At 37.2% G+C, this 14,836-nt stretch overlaps 1 protein-coding gene across 1 annotated transcript; it reads right to left on the bottom strand.

The window, feature by feature from the left end:
- Positions 1-3,759: 3,759 nt before the first annotated feature.
- On the bottom strand, positions 3,760-12,559 carry NGR-A27 (neuropeptide receptor A27). The gene is made up of 7 exons (XM_013316329.1): positions 12,316-12,559; positions 7,553-7,643; positions 5,523-5,722; positions 4,807-4,954; positions 4,569-4,681; positions 4,301-4,484; positions 3,760-4,084 (listed from the first exon to the last, which is right to left on the bottom strand). The coding sequence occupies exons 1-7, from the start codon at positions 12,542-12,544 to the stop codon at positions 3,823-3,825; spliced, it is 1,227 nt and encodes a 408-aa protein (XP_013171783.1). The 5' UTR covers positions 12,545-12,559; the 3' UTR covers positions 3,760-3,822.
- Between the last annotated feature and the right edge of the window lie 2,277 nt (positions 12,560-14,836).

Below are 14,836 nucleotides of genomic sequence, written 5' to 3'. Positions count from 1 at the left end.
TATGCCGATAATAAATGAAGCATGAATATCCGATTTTATGTCGCGATTCTGTATCGTGTAATTAGCCTTACCAATGTCATTTACTATTTATATTTAACATTTACCTTTTTAAGTCGTATTACTATATGCTAACCTTAAATCTCCCGCCCCCTGAGCAGGCTACATCCGCAAGTCAGTCCGGTGCAACCGCGTCACAGGAACTCGTGCAATGCAATGAATGCTCCCAGCCGCGTTTTTTCAAGGGACAAAGAGGTTTGCATATACACCAAAGTAGATGCCATAAGGGCCGGCAACCGTATGTAAGTAGCAATGAGAATTTGCATAATATAAATGGCAATGAACCCACCACCGAGGGTCCCTTATGGCAAAAATTAAATAACTTAAGGAGAAGCCTCCCCTTGGTAAAAAGAATCCCTCGCGGGGCTAGACGGTGTGTGGCGACCTCTTTGTCTTCCTGCGTCAGAGATGTCATCGACAAGAACGATAAACATAGCTGGGAGAATTTCCTGACATTCGCGTATAAAACGCTACATGTTAGCCAAGACAAACATGGAAGTTCCCTTGCACAAAAAATAAAAAACAACTGTTCCCCTAACTTTAGGCCTACTTTAGACAATATTCAGGAAAAACAAATATCATACAAAATTACAAAAAGAATTGAATCAAAATTTGATGAGGGAGACATTAAAGGTGCTGCCGACCTTTTATTTACTAGTGACGTCGTTGCTCCCAACTCACCAGAGACCTACGCTGCCTTGTTGTCTAAACATCCGCAACCTTTAGCAACAACTCACTTGCCGGATGCCCCCGAGCCTTCTGAGCGTACCCTCGAGGCTACACCAGGGGATGTACGAACCGCGATTATGACTTTCAGGAGGGGCTCTGCCGGCGGATTAGACGGTATGTCACCACAACACCTTAAAGATTTGATTTGTGGTGTTGTTGGTGACGTCGGCACTGCACTTCTGGAGGATTTGACCAGCCTCGTGAACCTTATGTTCTCTGGGAAGGTATGCAATGACATAATTGATGTGTTATATGGAGCCAACCTTTGCGCGCTTCGGAAAATGGATGGTGGCATCCGTCCAATTGCCGTAGGCAATGCAATTCGTCGTGTGGCCTCCAAAATCTGCTGCAGGCACATCCTGCTGGATTTGCAGCGGGATTTTCAGCCGACGCAACTAGGTTTTGGAACCAAGGGAGGGTGCGAGGTGGCTGTTCACGCTGCGCGCACCTTTCTCAAGCACGGCTTAAGCGAGGTGTTGCTAAAGGTAGATGTAAAGAATGCATTCAACTCATTGGACAGGGGCGTTTTGCTGACCCAGGCAAAGAACCATATACCACACACCTTTGCTTACCTCTGGCAATGCTACAGCGGATCAACCAGCCTCGCTTATAATGGTCAAGTGATACAATCCGCTGTTGGCTGTCAGCAAGGCGACCCTCTCGGACCGGCAATATTCAGTCTGGCAATACACCCCCACATCAAAAATTTGTCTTCAAAATTCAATATATGGTATTTAGACGACGGGACCTTGGGCGGAGACGCTACTTCTGTTTTATCAGATTTAGAAAAAATCACAAAATCGTTTAGTGATATTGGCTTACAGTTAAATTTTTCTAAATGCGAGTTGTATTTCAGCGAAAGGCTACCGGCAGAGTCTCGCCATGAACTAAATTCTAAATTTAATGTTTTGGCTCCTAATATTAAAATTATTAACGACCAATCGCTCCGTCTACTAGGGGCCTCGGTGCTGGAAGCAGCTTTCCCCAAAATTGTAGAGGATCAAATATTAAAATTTCAGGAATCTTCCAGCCGCCTAAAAGACATAAATCCTCACATGGCTTATTTTATTATAAAATTCTGTCTCTTTGTTCCCAAGACTACCTATACGCTTCGCTGTACACCGCTTTGGGCCCACAATGACCTTCTCTCTCGTTTAGATGACACGGTAAGAATAGCCTTAAACAGCACATTTAATTGTCCTTTAAACGATAGATGCTGGGCCCAAGCAACCTTACCGATTCGCCATGGTGGTCTTGGAATACGAAAAATTTCAAGTGTAGCACTGCCAGCCTTCCTGTCCTCGGTTCATAGCTCGGTTAACCTCGTTGGTAGCATACTAGGCCCGTCGCTCTGCGGCGTAGAGGTTGCCTGTTTGGCCGAGGCCAGGGATACCTGGCTTAGTGCAATCGGTCCAGACCTACCCCTGAACCTGGCTTCGCAGCGTCAGTGGGACGAGCCACTCTGCTTGCAGATCCGAAATCATCTGGTAGAGTCTTCAGAAAGCGAAGCGGAGCGGTCTCGTCTCTTGGCCAGTTGTGAGCCAGAGTCAGGATACTGGTTAAATGCTATTCCATCGTTTAGCGTAGGTACGCTTCTGGAGAGGACTACTTTTAGTTTGGCGGTGAGCTTACGTCTTGGGGCCCGGACGAACGAACCCCATCGCTGTCGTTGTGGGGTAGACGTCGATCCTCTTGGTCATCACGGTTTAGCATGTCGTCGCAGTGCAGGACGCATTCCGCGCCATGCCGCTTTAAATGACGTCATCCGTCGAGCCCTTGCCTCTTCCGGCGTGCCGGCAGTGCTTGAACCCAATGGCATTGCCCGAGACGATGGCAAGAGGCCCGACGGTATGACGCTCATTCCGTGGAAAAACGGGCGGTCACTCGTGTGGGATGCCACATGCGTGGACACTGTTGCTCCATCCCACGTGAGAGCGACCGCTCGTAAAGCCGGCGCAGCTGCGGCGACAGCCGAAATCAATAAAAGGCGTAAATATGCGGCGTTGGCAGATCCGTATATATTTGCGCCTTTTGCCGTGGAGACCTTGGGGCCTTGGGGTGCGGAAGCCCGTCGCCTGTTTAAGGAGATTTCCGCACGCCTCATCGACGCCTCAGGGGATCCAAGGGCTGGCGCGCATTTCGGCCAAAGGTTGAGCCTGGCCATCCAACGGGGAAATGCCGCCAGCCTCTTGGGAACCCTACCGTGCGACCGCAGCGATTTGGGGTCGATTTTTTATATTATTTAGTTTTATTTTTAGTTTGGTTTAGTTTTAGTATATAGTTTATAGTATTATTTTGGTAGTTTAATTAATTAGTTTTATTAAATACGCTAAGTTCATTAATTATTGTATAATAATAAGTATAGTTCATTAAGTCTATTATGATATTAGAAATAGTTGGATCCAGTATTTATTTGTTCAGTTATATTTTACAATTTATAAAAATAAATATTACTTTATTTTCTTAAATAATTTAAAGTGTTTAATAATATCATATTTACCTTAATTTTATCAGTATTTATAAAATGTAATGAAAACTATTTAAAAATATTTACTATTAAATACAATTATTACTCTTAAATGAATGTTCACTGGTTTTATTACTTCCATAAATTAGATTTAAAACGTTGTAAAAATGTAAACAGTACGAACAACTTACCATTAGCTGATACGACGCTAAAACCTTGCTAAGCAGATAGAGCCTATTGGTTAAATAAAAATGTAATAAATTACTAACCATTATATACAAGAACTTGAAAGAGAAATCTATTTGTTAAACCGACATAAGGTAACTTGTTAACAGATAGTGCATGAGTCAGCTTAAAAGTCGTCAACAACTTTGCGGATCGCAAGACCGAGTGAACCGTTCCGTGCGACATAACAAGAAGCATATCGTAGGCATATCAAAAGACCAAACATTTTCTATCATCAATCACTTCGCTCAACGTAAATAAAACCGCAGCTAAACTTGTCATCTGCCAATAAACTGTGAAATCAGTCTTCCAGCTTCTATGTTTGTATGTTTCCTTTCCATAAACTAAACTGCATTGAATCTTCTGCTATCTCTTGTTCTGTTCCCGTACAGGCTGGTCTCCGCGCCGTAGCAGCTGTTCCGCCTCGCGCGGGTCTCGAGCCGGTGCCGGCGCTCGTGGCTGTGAGAACGCACGCGCACAAGGTGTCCGCCCTCTGTCGTGTGGTTGACGGACGTCTCGTAGATGCTGGAGTGGTCCCTGCAGTACCTGCTGGTGGATCTCTTCACCTTCCTGCAGCACAGGGTCTCCCGGAATGCCGCCTTATATCTGGTGTCGAAATATACCTATTAAATATAATTCAAACAGTGGCAAGCGCAAGCTACATACGTTAGAAATGAAACGTCTCGTCTTCTAATCGAATGAAAAAAAAACTGCACAATTTAGTAAGTACGGATTTAGTTAGATAAGCGCAAAGGAATGCTAATCATCCTAACGACTATCTTTGAGTGTCAGTGTGACAGTATAATACAGGTGTGGTCTCACCGTCGGCTCATGCTGTTGTAAAGTATGGGGTTGACAGTCGCGGAGATGTAGTAGAAGACGCCGGCGACGTTAAAGAGGCTCTCGTTGATAGCGTGGTAGTACCGTGAACCCGTACCGTAGATGAAGAATAGCCGCTGGAAATGAAACGGCGCCCAGCACACGTAGAACGCTACCACCACCGCAGCTGTTCAACAAACATTCAATAATCACATCGAAACGCAATAATACCAAAAACCATGACACTCAGGGAAAGTTAGTTGTGTAATACCGAGCATTCTGATGATGTTCTTGCGAGACTGCGCCTGGCGAGCCTCGCCGTGCACGCTGCCGTTGACACCGTGCAGCGTGCCCGGGCTGCCCGGCATCGGAGGTTGTGTCGATCTGAACCGAGTAGAAACTTTCTTAAGATTTGTTATTTGTTAAAAAAAAGTCCGTGTGATTAGTGAGCTTGTTCCCTTCCTTTGCGACGAGGTTGATGGAACAGCTATACTCACCCCATGACATACCTGATGCGGAGCCCCATGCGGACGTACAGGCAGAGGATGATGATGCCCGGCAGGATGAAGAAGAACAGGCTGCTCAGCTCGCAGATGTACCACGACGGTAGCTCCAGCATCGCGCAGAAGGCAGACTCCATCGACGCATTCCCTGAACCTATGAGACGCGTGAAAATTGTTTGTTCACTTTAATGAGAAACGAATTGTTTGAACGAGCTAAACTTAAAACAATATCAGCTGTTATTAAAGCAACTCGTTTAAAATTCTGTCTTTGCTGACGTCACATTAAATATACAAAGTGCACAGAAAATTGAAATAACTACTACATAGATAAATTTTGCATCACGTTTAATAAAATTTCATTTACCTGGGTAAACAACTGTACGTTACGTTACACTCACAATAACTAAGTAACCTTAATTTATTTTGTGCCCAACTGAAACAAACTAAACGATAGTTGTAATTGTTTATCAAAAGTAAAGCTAAATTAAATCACAATACTATTTGGCACTTTAGGAAACTCACAAAGGTAGCGATAATATTGCTAGAAACATTTAAAGGTATTTTCTTAAAAGATTTTCACACCCGGTAGTAAATGTATTGCCGCGACGCCAACAGGGTATCCACACGTGACCGCGCTGACGAGGCGATGATGTAACAATAACCTTATACCATATATATCAACCAAATGTTTCTGAATAGGATTGTGGTAGACGATGACTCACCGGGCGGGTAATGGTGGTAGTTGACGGTGGTGTAGTGGGCGAAAGGCGCGGCGGCGAGCAGTGCAACAGCCCACAGCGCGGCCACAATGCGCAGCGCACGTCGCAGTCCAGCCACCGCGTAGATGTGCAGCGGGTGGCAGATGGCCAGATACCGCTCCAGGGTGAAAGCCACGATTGTCAGCACAGACACATATGAAGCCCTGATCAGTACACACCGAATTAAATTTGCTTCCCACTAAGAATGTAATCAAAACAAGTAACAAGATTTCGACCTTCGAACTATATTGTGAGAATCAGAAATGAAATTTCCATAAAATGTATAAGACAGCAAGGTAAACATGGCGTATTCGCTCTTCTGTCGTTTATCGTTTATAAATTAAATGTACGTCGATTCCAAATCAATATATCAGTTCTATCTGATCTTCTATATATTGTCGTACTGTACTACCGTGATATAGAATATTTGGTTTACATATACATAACTTTGTATACATAAGTAAAAAGGTTTAAAAACTAATTTTATACCAAATAACAAATTGCTTCTTACCAAAAGATGAAAGTGTATTTGTCGTGTTTATATTTTGTTATTAAAGTTATAAAGATGCCGGCAATAGCTTATTAAGAAAATAAACATGCCTTGTTCGCTGAAATTGTTTGCTTAGGATCGCATTAAACGCGCTTTGCTCCACGACATTTAAAAAATCTTTGATAAGATAAATCTACTTTAGACAACCACGATTGAATTTATATAGAATTTTGCTTGACTTTAAGAACTTGAAAGTAAATACATTCGTCAGAAATACACAAAATGTGAAATCCCATTCCCTACTTATTCTTGTTTTGTAGATCTACTGAACTATTGTAGTGAAACAGACATGAGAGCTACACGTTTTAGACAAGAAATATGCAAACAAAATGAATAATAATAATCGGACCCAAATCAATTAACTAGTTACAAAGTTTTGTGCAAATACACGAACAGACGGACGAGGTCAGACGACTCTATTTTATAACAGTAATTTTGATCCTTAAATAGTTTCACGAGTAAAATTAATTTTAGAAATTGTACTTCATAATCAAAAACGTTCAATATAATGATTTTTATTAAAAATTATTTCAAAGTGAATTTTCAAAGCTATATCATAAAACCGTATTTCATTAAACCAAAATCACAATCGTCAATTACAACAGAAATGAGTTATTTTTTGGTAACATAAGCAGTGACTTAGTGTAGATTTCCCGAACTAAATCTACACTTAAGTACTCCTTTAGTCACCAATAAAAGTAAAACGGGCTGTAAGCTATCTATGTTATATTACATTAAACATTAATTATCTTTGATAAAAGTAAAGTATACATTTGAATATTTCATAAAGAAATCATAAATTAAGGGTACCGAGCATTGAGGACGAGCTTTAAGGAGACGCAATATCATTTTATTAAGTATATCCAAGGTTGTCCTATTTTAGTAAGTCTAGTAACGAAAGGGCACCCTAGGGGGCGCCTCGCTTCGCCCGTTACTCTTGATGAACTGAAACTGTAGCTCGAACAGTCCCAAGTGTAGCGCACGACGCATCAATCTGTGTCATACAGACACATAGAAATCTTTATAAGTATATGCAATTTGGAATGCTCTTGTTGACTTGTTTAATTCTATTTTAAGACGGTTTACTGTGACATGTGTGATATGTAGATAGCGTAAAATGGATTATAATAAATGAAGTGCCAATAACCTATAGTTAAGTCACGTGATCGTGGGTTCAAATACCACCATTGGATTGTTATCGTAAACCATATCGTAGCGCAAGCATAGAACTTACTTGAAATGGTTACAAGATTTAATACTAATTTCAAATAATATCCTAAATTATTATTTGAAAAATATTATAATAATATAAAAGTAGTGCCTACTATCTCTACTGTCAGTGCAGGAGACATGCAATTCACCAGTAATATACTTACGATAAAATTACATATATAATAAGTGTATGTGTGCGCGTGTGTGTGTTTGTGTGTGTATGTGTACTCACGCTTCAGATATGAGTGCGCGGAACTTGCAGAAAACGACCCCGAAGCTGTAGGGATACTGGTGCCAGTACACCCACAGGTCGTTGGGGAGACCTGGACAGTGCACACAGACAACATTATCATTTGAACTATATCCGTTGTAATGCTGACAGAAAATATTTGCCATGTTTATGTTTACATTCCATTGTGACATATAGCCTTAAATGGCTTGACCTATTTTGAATTATGAAATTGATTACTAACGCCTTCATCTTCATTTAATCAAACATAATAATAGAATTAAAAAAAACACAAGTAAGACAGACATAAAAAGAAATAAGAAAGCGGTTGTAATAAGCCTGCGGCGTACCCAAGTAATAAGTATTAAAATTTTACGACTACACCAGCAGTCCCTCGTCACTGCAATACTTACAAACGGCACACCTCCTGCCGACTGCAGTTTCCCTTTCCACTCACATAAAAGTCTATTTAATAACAAAACAATAAAATAGAATGAACGAGTGCGTCGCATCGCCTTAGCAATTCAATCAACTATCATCTGCAATAAAAACAATTTTATTGCTGAAAAAATCAACGAGAGGAAAAATAAACAGTATAATAAAATGGTAAATCTATAACCTACACAAGTACTTTTACCACCTAACTCTATAATAAATCCTTAATTGAAGATAACGTTATATACTCTACGTACATCCAAATAATAACGCCAAGTTTACGGAAATACTAGCTATAGACCGCGACTCCGTCCCGCCGACTTAAATTTATTTAATGAGTAGCCTATGTGTTCTTCCAGACTACATCTGTACCTTTTTTTTAAGATCCGTTGAGCCGTTCCGAATATATGTACCTTATAACAAACATCCATCAATTTGCCAATATTTTTGCTATAAAATATAAACATTAAATGAGAGGTAAATGTTCTAATGCGTTGTGTTATATAAATGACTTAATTTATTACATACATTAATTAATACAATGTTACACCTTGCGCATAGCCACATTGAACAATCATCATACACTGAATAATATTATATTAATAACATATATCGATATTAGTTGCAATAAATAATTAAAAACTTTGTCAAACGCTATGTCAATTTAGTTTATAATATTATGGCAACAGATGGCGGAACATATTGTTTAGATCGCGATATCAATTTATTTAGTATATTTATCGACTTGCCGATCGCATATCAATAAAGTTGACTCGCACCAAGATATAACCAGTGTTTCATTGTGACTACTCGATACATCTCCAGTGAGAGGGAGACTTTTTGGGACTGCTTTACATATATTGTAGATTTTTGCGGAAACAATTTGTTTTTAATGAGCTTTTAACTTTTGAGAAATGAAGCTTTATCAAAATAATAACAAATGTAATCATCAATTTCCTTCTGTTTTATTAACAGTAAGGAAAATAATTCCATTTTTCATATTTGATTATACGCAAGCCGCTTCTTGCGGCATCTTAAATTAAAATTTTCGTCAAATCCCCTTCTTTCGGTTTATATTTTTGCAAATATAAGAAATTAAAAATATTATTATACCTTAATAAATTAATTTTGAGAATATTCAGTTGTTCGTTCTACTACTCTCTATATACTATTTATTGATATAATATTACGAACATCCAATCACTTGGCCGCAAATTCTAATGCCACTATTGATCTATTGCCGTGATCAATATCCTAGTACAAGCCTTGAAACGCACAACATACTCAGAGCACACTTCCTCGGAATGGTTACCAGAATTATTAGCAAAGTTTAGTTAATCCTTTTTTTTTAAATGAAAAAGGAAAAACATATCTCTCAAGTTTTTCGACCCTCCTCTTAATCTTTTCGATTCAATTTCACTAAAAGGTGTACAACCATAAAATCCTAAACTCGCATGCACACAAACTCACCAACTAAATGGTTATCGACGATTTCTATCAGACCAATACAGTTCCAGAAAGTTCCTAAAAATATCGTAAGTTCGTCTTACAGCTAACTAGACAATTAGACTTTTATCTTAATAGAAGATCCGAGTTACCCCGTGACAGGAATAAGGAATTAAACTTTCCGCCAGGGTTTTGCGTCTTGATATCATATAAATTTTACCAACAATATATAATATTTATGAGAATTTTTGCACTATCATTAAATCAAATAACGATAACCGTTTCTTAATGTTCAATTACAAGCTAATTTAAGACCAAAGCTAATAACAATAAACAAATAATTCTATCCATAAAGGGCAACAATAATATCCAAATTAAATCGGTTAAGAACAAGGTAACCTCAAGTCTCCAGGGACGGTTCTGATCTATTTACAATACGAAATAATATCATCCATTGAAAGCTTCGAGTCGCTTTAAAATATCACAACATTTACCCAAGTTTTATTCGAAATTAATAAAGCTCATATCGTGTACAGTTGCGCGTTCACATTCCAAGCTTTTGTACACTTTTTTGTTGCAAAAGCAATTTTAATTTAACTAGGTTGCTCCGCGTACGTTTACATTTTTGACACGAGTAAAAAATATAAAAAAGTCTAACTTTCACCGTCTCTAAAGGGTAAATATCAGTTTTAATATCATTATATTATTGATAGAATTAATAAAGAACACTACACCTCCAAAACGCCCCGCAAGATATATCATTATGGGCCGTACTCGCCTCGCTAAAGGCGTTACGTTCCTTCACAAAGCAAAACAAAATACTGGCAGACAAATATAAGAAATGTCTATTATAAAAACTCTTTTAACATAAGAATATTTTAATGTTCGATCCCAAATATAAAACCCTTCAATAGGAAATCCCTTTCCCGATACTTAAGTGGCGCCGTTTCATTTATTCAGTACCAAGGTTGGAATTTATTATCCGATTCCTCAGGCGCGGTATTACATTCCTCCAGCATTCCAGCGCGGCTCGCGCACCATATGTTATTGAAAAGAAATTACACACAGATTTTCATCATTTTAAATCTCTCGGTAATCTTGAGAATTATCTGGGAAGATAAAACTTGTTACTTCTAATTGAAATATGTTACTTTTATAATATACTTTTAACAATTTAAGCATCTAAAGTTATGGCGACATTACACACTTACGTACATACGTTCTAGGACCGTGGATTTGAAGCTCGACTAATTAATATCAATGAGTAGCATTTGTTCAAATTATAAAGTATTGCATTATTTAAAGTAAAACTAATAAAGATCCGATATTATTATACAAATAACCTTAAAACTTCAAATAAGCGTGGAATAAATAATTATAATTTGTATAGCCTTAAACTATCTTTTAAGAATAGCATCTCACTCAGTCTACTTATTTGTGCGTTGCAAAAATTAAGCAGAAAATATTAAACATAGAAACGACGCTGTGAGTACAAATTAAATTAACTTTAAGGGACGGCCTCATGACGCTTAATTGAAATTCCAGATCGTAAAAACGAGCCTCCTGCTGATACAACCCTCGTGCATTATTAACCAACAATAACCTCTGCTTAACATTATAAACCTACATAAGTTACTTAGTTAAAACTTGTTAGAATAAGTAGATAAAGTTATCAGAACTTCTTAATCTTACTAAAAATTATCTTAAAAGAACCTGCCTTTTTTTAAACTCACATTTCTTTATGTTTCAACTTTAACTATTAAATTTCTAAATTCAATGCCATGTGAAAAGACATTAAAATGTAAAGCAACTATCACATGATGATGTAGAATTAATTGTTCCCATCGACAATAAATAAATATGTAAATAAAATCACTAAAGCTACATCTAAAGCACCAAAACTAATCATGCTGATCCACCGAGTGCATAATTAAACGGCGGTTTGTGAATCGTCCGCACATCATACGTTCATTATCTATGCACTGTATGCCGCCGCGTGAATAGCACTGCGTTACAACTAATTTGTGGTAAAAACCCAGTTAAATGTTAAATGCTCCAAACCAATCCTAAACAACCGAAACGCGTGATTAATTACAGATTTTAGTTGAAGAGATTAAAAGTATGGTAAACTGTAATTTACCAATCCCATTCACAGCTACTCTATAATATTAGTTTTTATTTTACATAAGTTGAATATATTTTTACATTTCTGTTGATGTTGTTACGAATAAAATTATACAAACACGTCGCTTTGAGTAGGTTCGATGCAAATCACGACGACAATCGTCCGCAAATGTAATGTTAAGAATTTTTATTTTTAAAAATTGTAAAACAAAAGAACAAAGTCTAATTAAATAAGTGACTGTCCTTGCAAAGTTGAACAAATCCTCCCAAAATAAGTTCGGCTTTCAACTTTTAATTTGTTTACCGATAAAATGTTACATGATCGTAAAAAAAACTTCCTTAAGTTGTTTGTTGTTTGAAATGACCGTAATGGCCATTAGCCGCACCTTTTGTTATTATAAAGACTAAGCAAGACGAAGTCACTCAGTTGTACCCATCCAAGTTACATATTGTTAGCAGATTGCGCTTTTTATTAAAACATAATTACACTAGATGCGTCTACAGAGTTATTATTATTTCCCACATTAATTTCGTTATAAAACTAGGACATAGGAAACTACTTCTAAACTACTTGAAACTCTAATGTCTACTTCAAAATAATGTATATAAAAAGATAAACTAATTACTAGAGAAACTAACTGTGATTAGGTGTCTTATAATAAAAGACTCTACTTTTATCAAGCTGCCTCGGCTCAGTGTTATATTTGTGTGGATTGTCCCTTATGATGTTTGAAATATAATAGTATAGTAGTTAATATTACCAAAAAGCAGTAGAAGCAGATCACTGAGAGCGAGACTGAACAAATAGTAGTTGGTGTCTGTGTGCATGGCGGGATGGCGCACGATGACGACACACACCGCCGCGTTGCCCACCACACCACTCAGGAAGATCAGCAGCAGTACAGCGGACAGCGGCACGATACGGGCAAGCGGCAGCCTCCTGGGACCCATCATACACCACAGCATCTCTGCCTCCGAGCAGTCGAACATGCTTGCGTTCGTGCACCGCTCATAGAAATGCTCCTCCGTCTCATTCGGCCGCAGGAATACCTCAGCCATTTTTGTAATTTATTTAAAAGTTTTTCACTTACATTAATACTTAACAAACTTGACAAACTTAAATTTTGGATCTTAGTAAGCTATTTGGATAATAACTTAAATAATAAATTTCTTATATAAAGAGATTGTTGATTGTAAATTAAATATAAACAGTTAACTTTATTCAATGAAATACAAACACTCAATTTAAAGTTAAGTTTTTATATTTTAATTTGTCTAATTTTTATTGGATAAAAATATAAACTACATCAAATATGTTGAAAAGAAAAAAAAATAGTTGTTTTACTTATTTTAAGCGACGATTATTTCGAAGTTGTTATAAATCGCGTAGCAGCGATGCTACAGCGTAGTGAGTCGCGTCTGCCGTGCGCTACGGTCGCTCAGGCACTGCCCGCCGTCTGCACTCGCCTTCACACAAGCTTTTCTACTTTTGTTATTTTAAAAAGTGCTTATTGCATTACTGGGAATGTTCCATTTTGCTGAAGTTTAAATTAACTTTGAGGTTTACTAAATAAAACAAGAAAATTAAATTATACCAAGTCGTACCAAAAAACATAAATCGCTCCCGACTCTTCTTGCATCTTTCGCATATGACCAAGCTAAACAGAATTACAATTACAAATTTTAAATTAATTCATTGGGTTATTTTAAATATAGATTGTATCTACATGAAAGCAAACTGTTGTAAAATAAAAAGCTTGGTACTCTGCATGCAGGGTTAGCACTGCACGCAACAGGTCGCGTCGCGTCGCTCAGCTTTACACTTTCACTAAATCTTTACAGAGCTTGCCCATCACTCCATTGTATTTACCGTTTCAGTGCTTACATTTTAACCCTTTGACTTATTATTCAATGCAATTTTTTATTATTTTCCTTAGTTTAGCTTAGAGAAGCTGAGTATTTTTTTTTTCTTTTGCAAAATCAGACAACGATTTACAACCGTCAGTGGTTCAATTTTGCTTTATTAATAGTATTTAATATTTTGTTAATTTTACTTTACAACATAATTAAGCAAAATCGACCTATGTGTGTTCTAAAAATAATAAAGAAGTAAATATATTAAATTATAACTCGAAAGAAAAAGAAATCGCGCGTAACTTAATCAGCAGAACCAATAATCCTATTAGATCAGAAATTCCAGCCACCTGCATCTTAATGCTTCGCGAAAAGAAACGTAAAGAAAGCAGAGCACGGTTCTGGTATCTCGCATAATTAATAAAAAGTATGAAATAACGTTACTTATCTTTTAGTAATAAAGAAGCTAGAATACTATTAATTACAACATATTTGTTTATAGAATAGCATTCTCCAAACATTTAAAAAATCGCGACCCTACCAAAACTGACAGGTTTAATTTCAAACTCCATTTGTATCGAATTCAAGACAAAAAAATAAACAACATCAGTCGGCAAAGGGAGGCCATTACGTGAATTACTTTTAAAATAAACCTCTCCGAGTAAAGGGTGCAGCGAGAGAGAGATGTCATCATATTACAAACACACTATCTACGTTCCCGACCTCGTAATCTGGTAAGTACTCCTCCAACTACTTTGAAGATATCTGCTGTTAGAAGATGATTAAACAGAAAACCTATGCACTATTAATCTTCTTTTGTACATCTACATATGTACAGTCAGCTGCGTAAATATGTAAACATTTATAAAACTTCAGAAACTTATAAACTTATATACATTATTACAACATAAAAACGAATACGTGCTTATGTATTTTTGCATCCGAACGCGTATACGTAATTTCTGTAGCTTAATAAATGTCTACATATTTATGCAGCTGACTGTACATATTTAATTGTAGTGTAGTAAAAAAATTAAATTTAAATTAAGTTTTTTTATATCATTCGAGAAAATCACAGAATAATTTTTTTTCAACATCTCACATTAAATGAGATGAGTATTTTTTATAAATAAACTAAGTAAAAAAAAAACAAATCTCAGCAATAAATGTAATTCAGGAACAATTATATCCACTACCAACAGCTTTGAAAAGCCACAAGAGCACTAATCTTCTGGAGTGGCTAACCTCAGTAGACTTCATTAATCATGTATTGAGAAGAGCCACTCACTCGTGTTACATTAATCAGCCTCCGTGTCCTTTCTCTCAAAGACAGCAACAAAAAACTACGTTCAACTGCCTTTCATGATCAATGACTTACATGACTTTATTTTTTGAATCTTAAAGCAAATTTTATTGATTAACTTATAT

This window comes from Papilio xuthus, unplaced genomic scaffold (assembly GCF_000836235.2).
Source record: "Papilio xuthus unplaced genomic scaffold, Pxut_1.1 DF826949.1, whole genome shotgun sequence".
Classification (NCBI taxonomy): Eukaryota; Metazoa; Arthropoda; class Insecta; order Lepidoptera; family Papilionidae; genus Papilio; species Papilio xuthus.
This window is presented reverse-complemented; position numbering and strand designations above follow the sequence as displayed.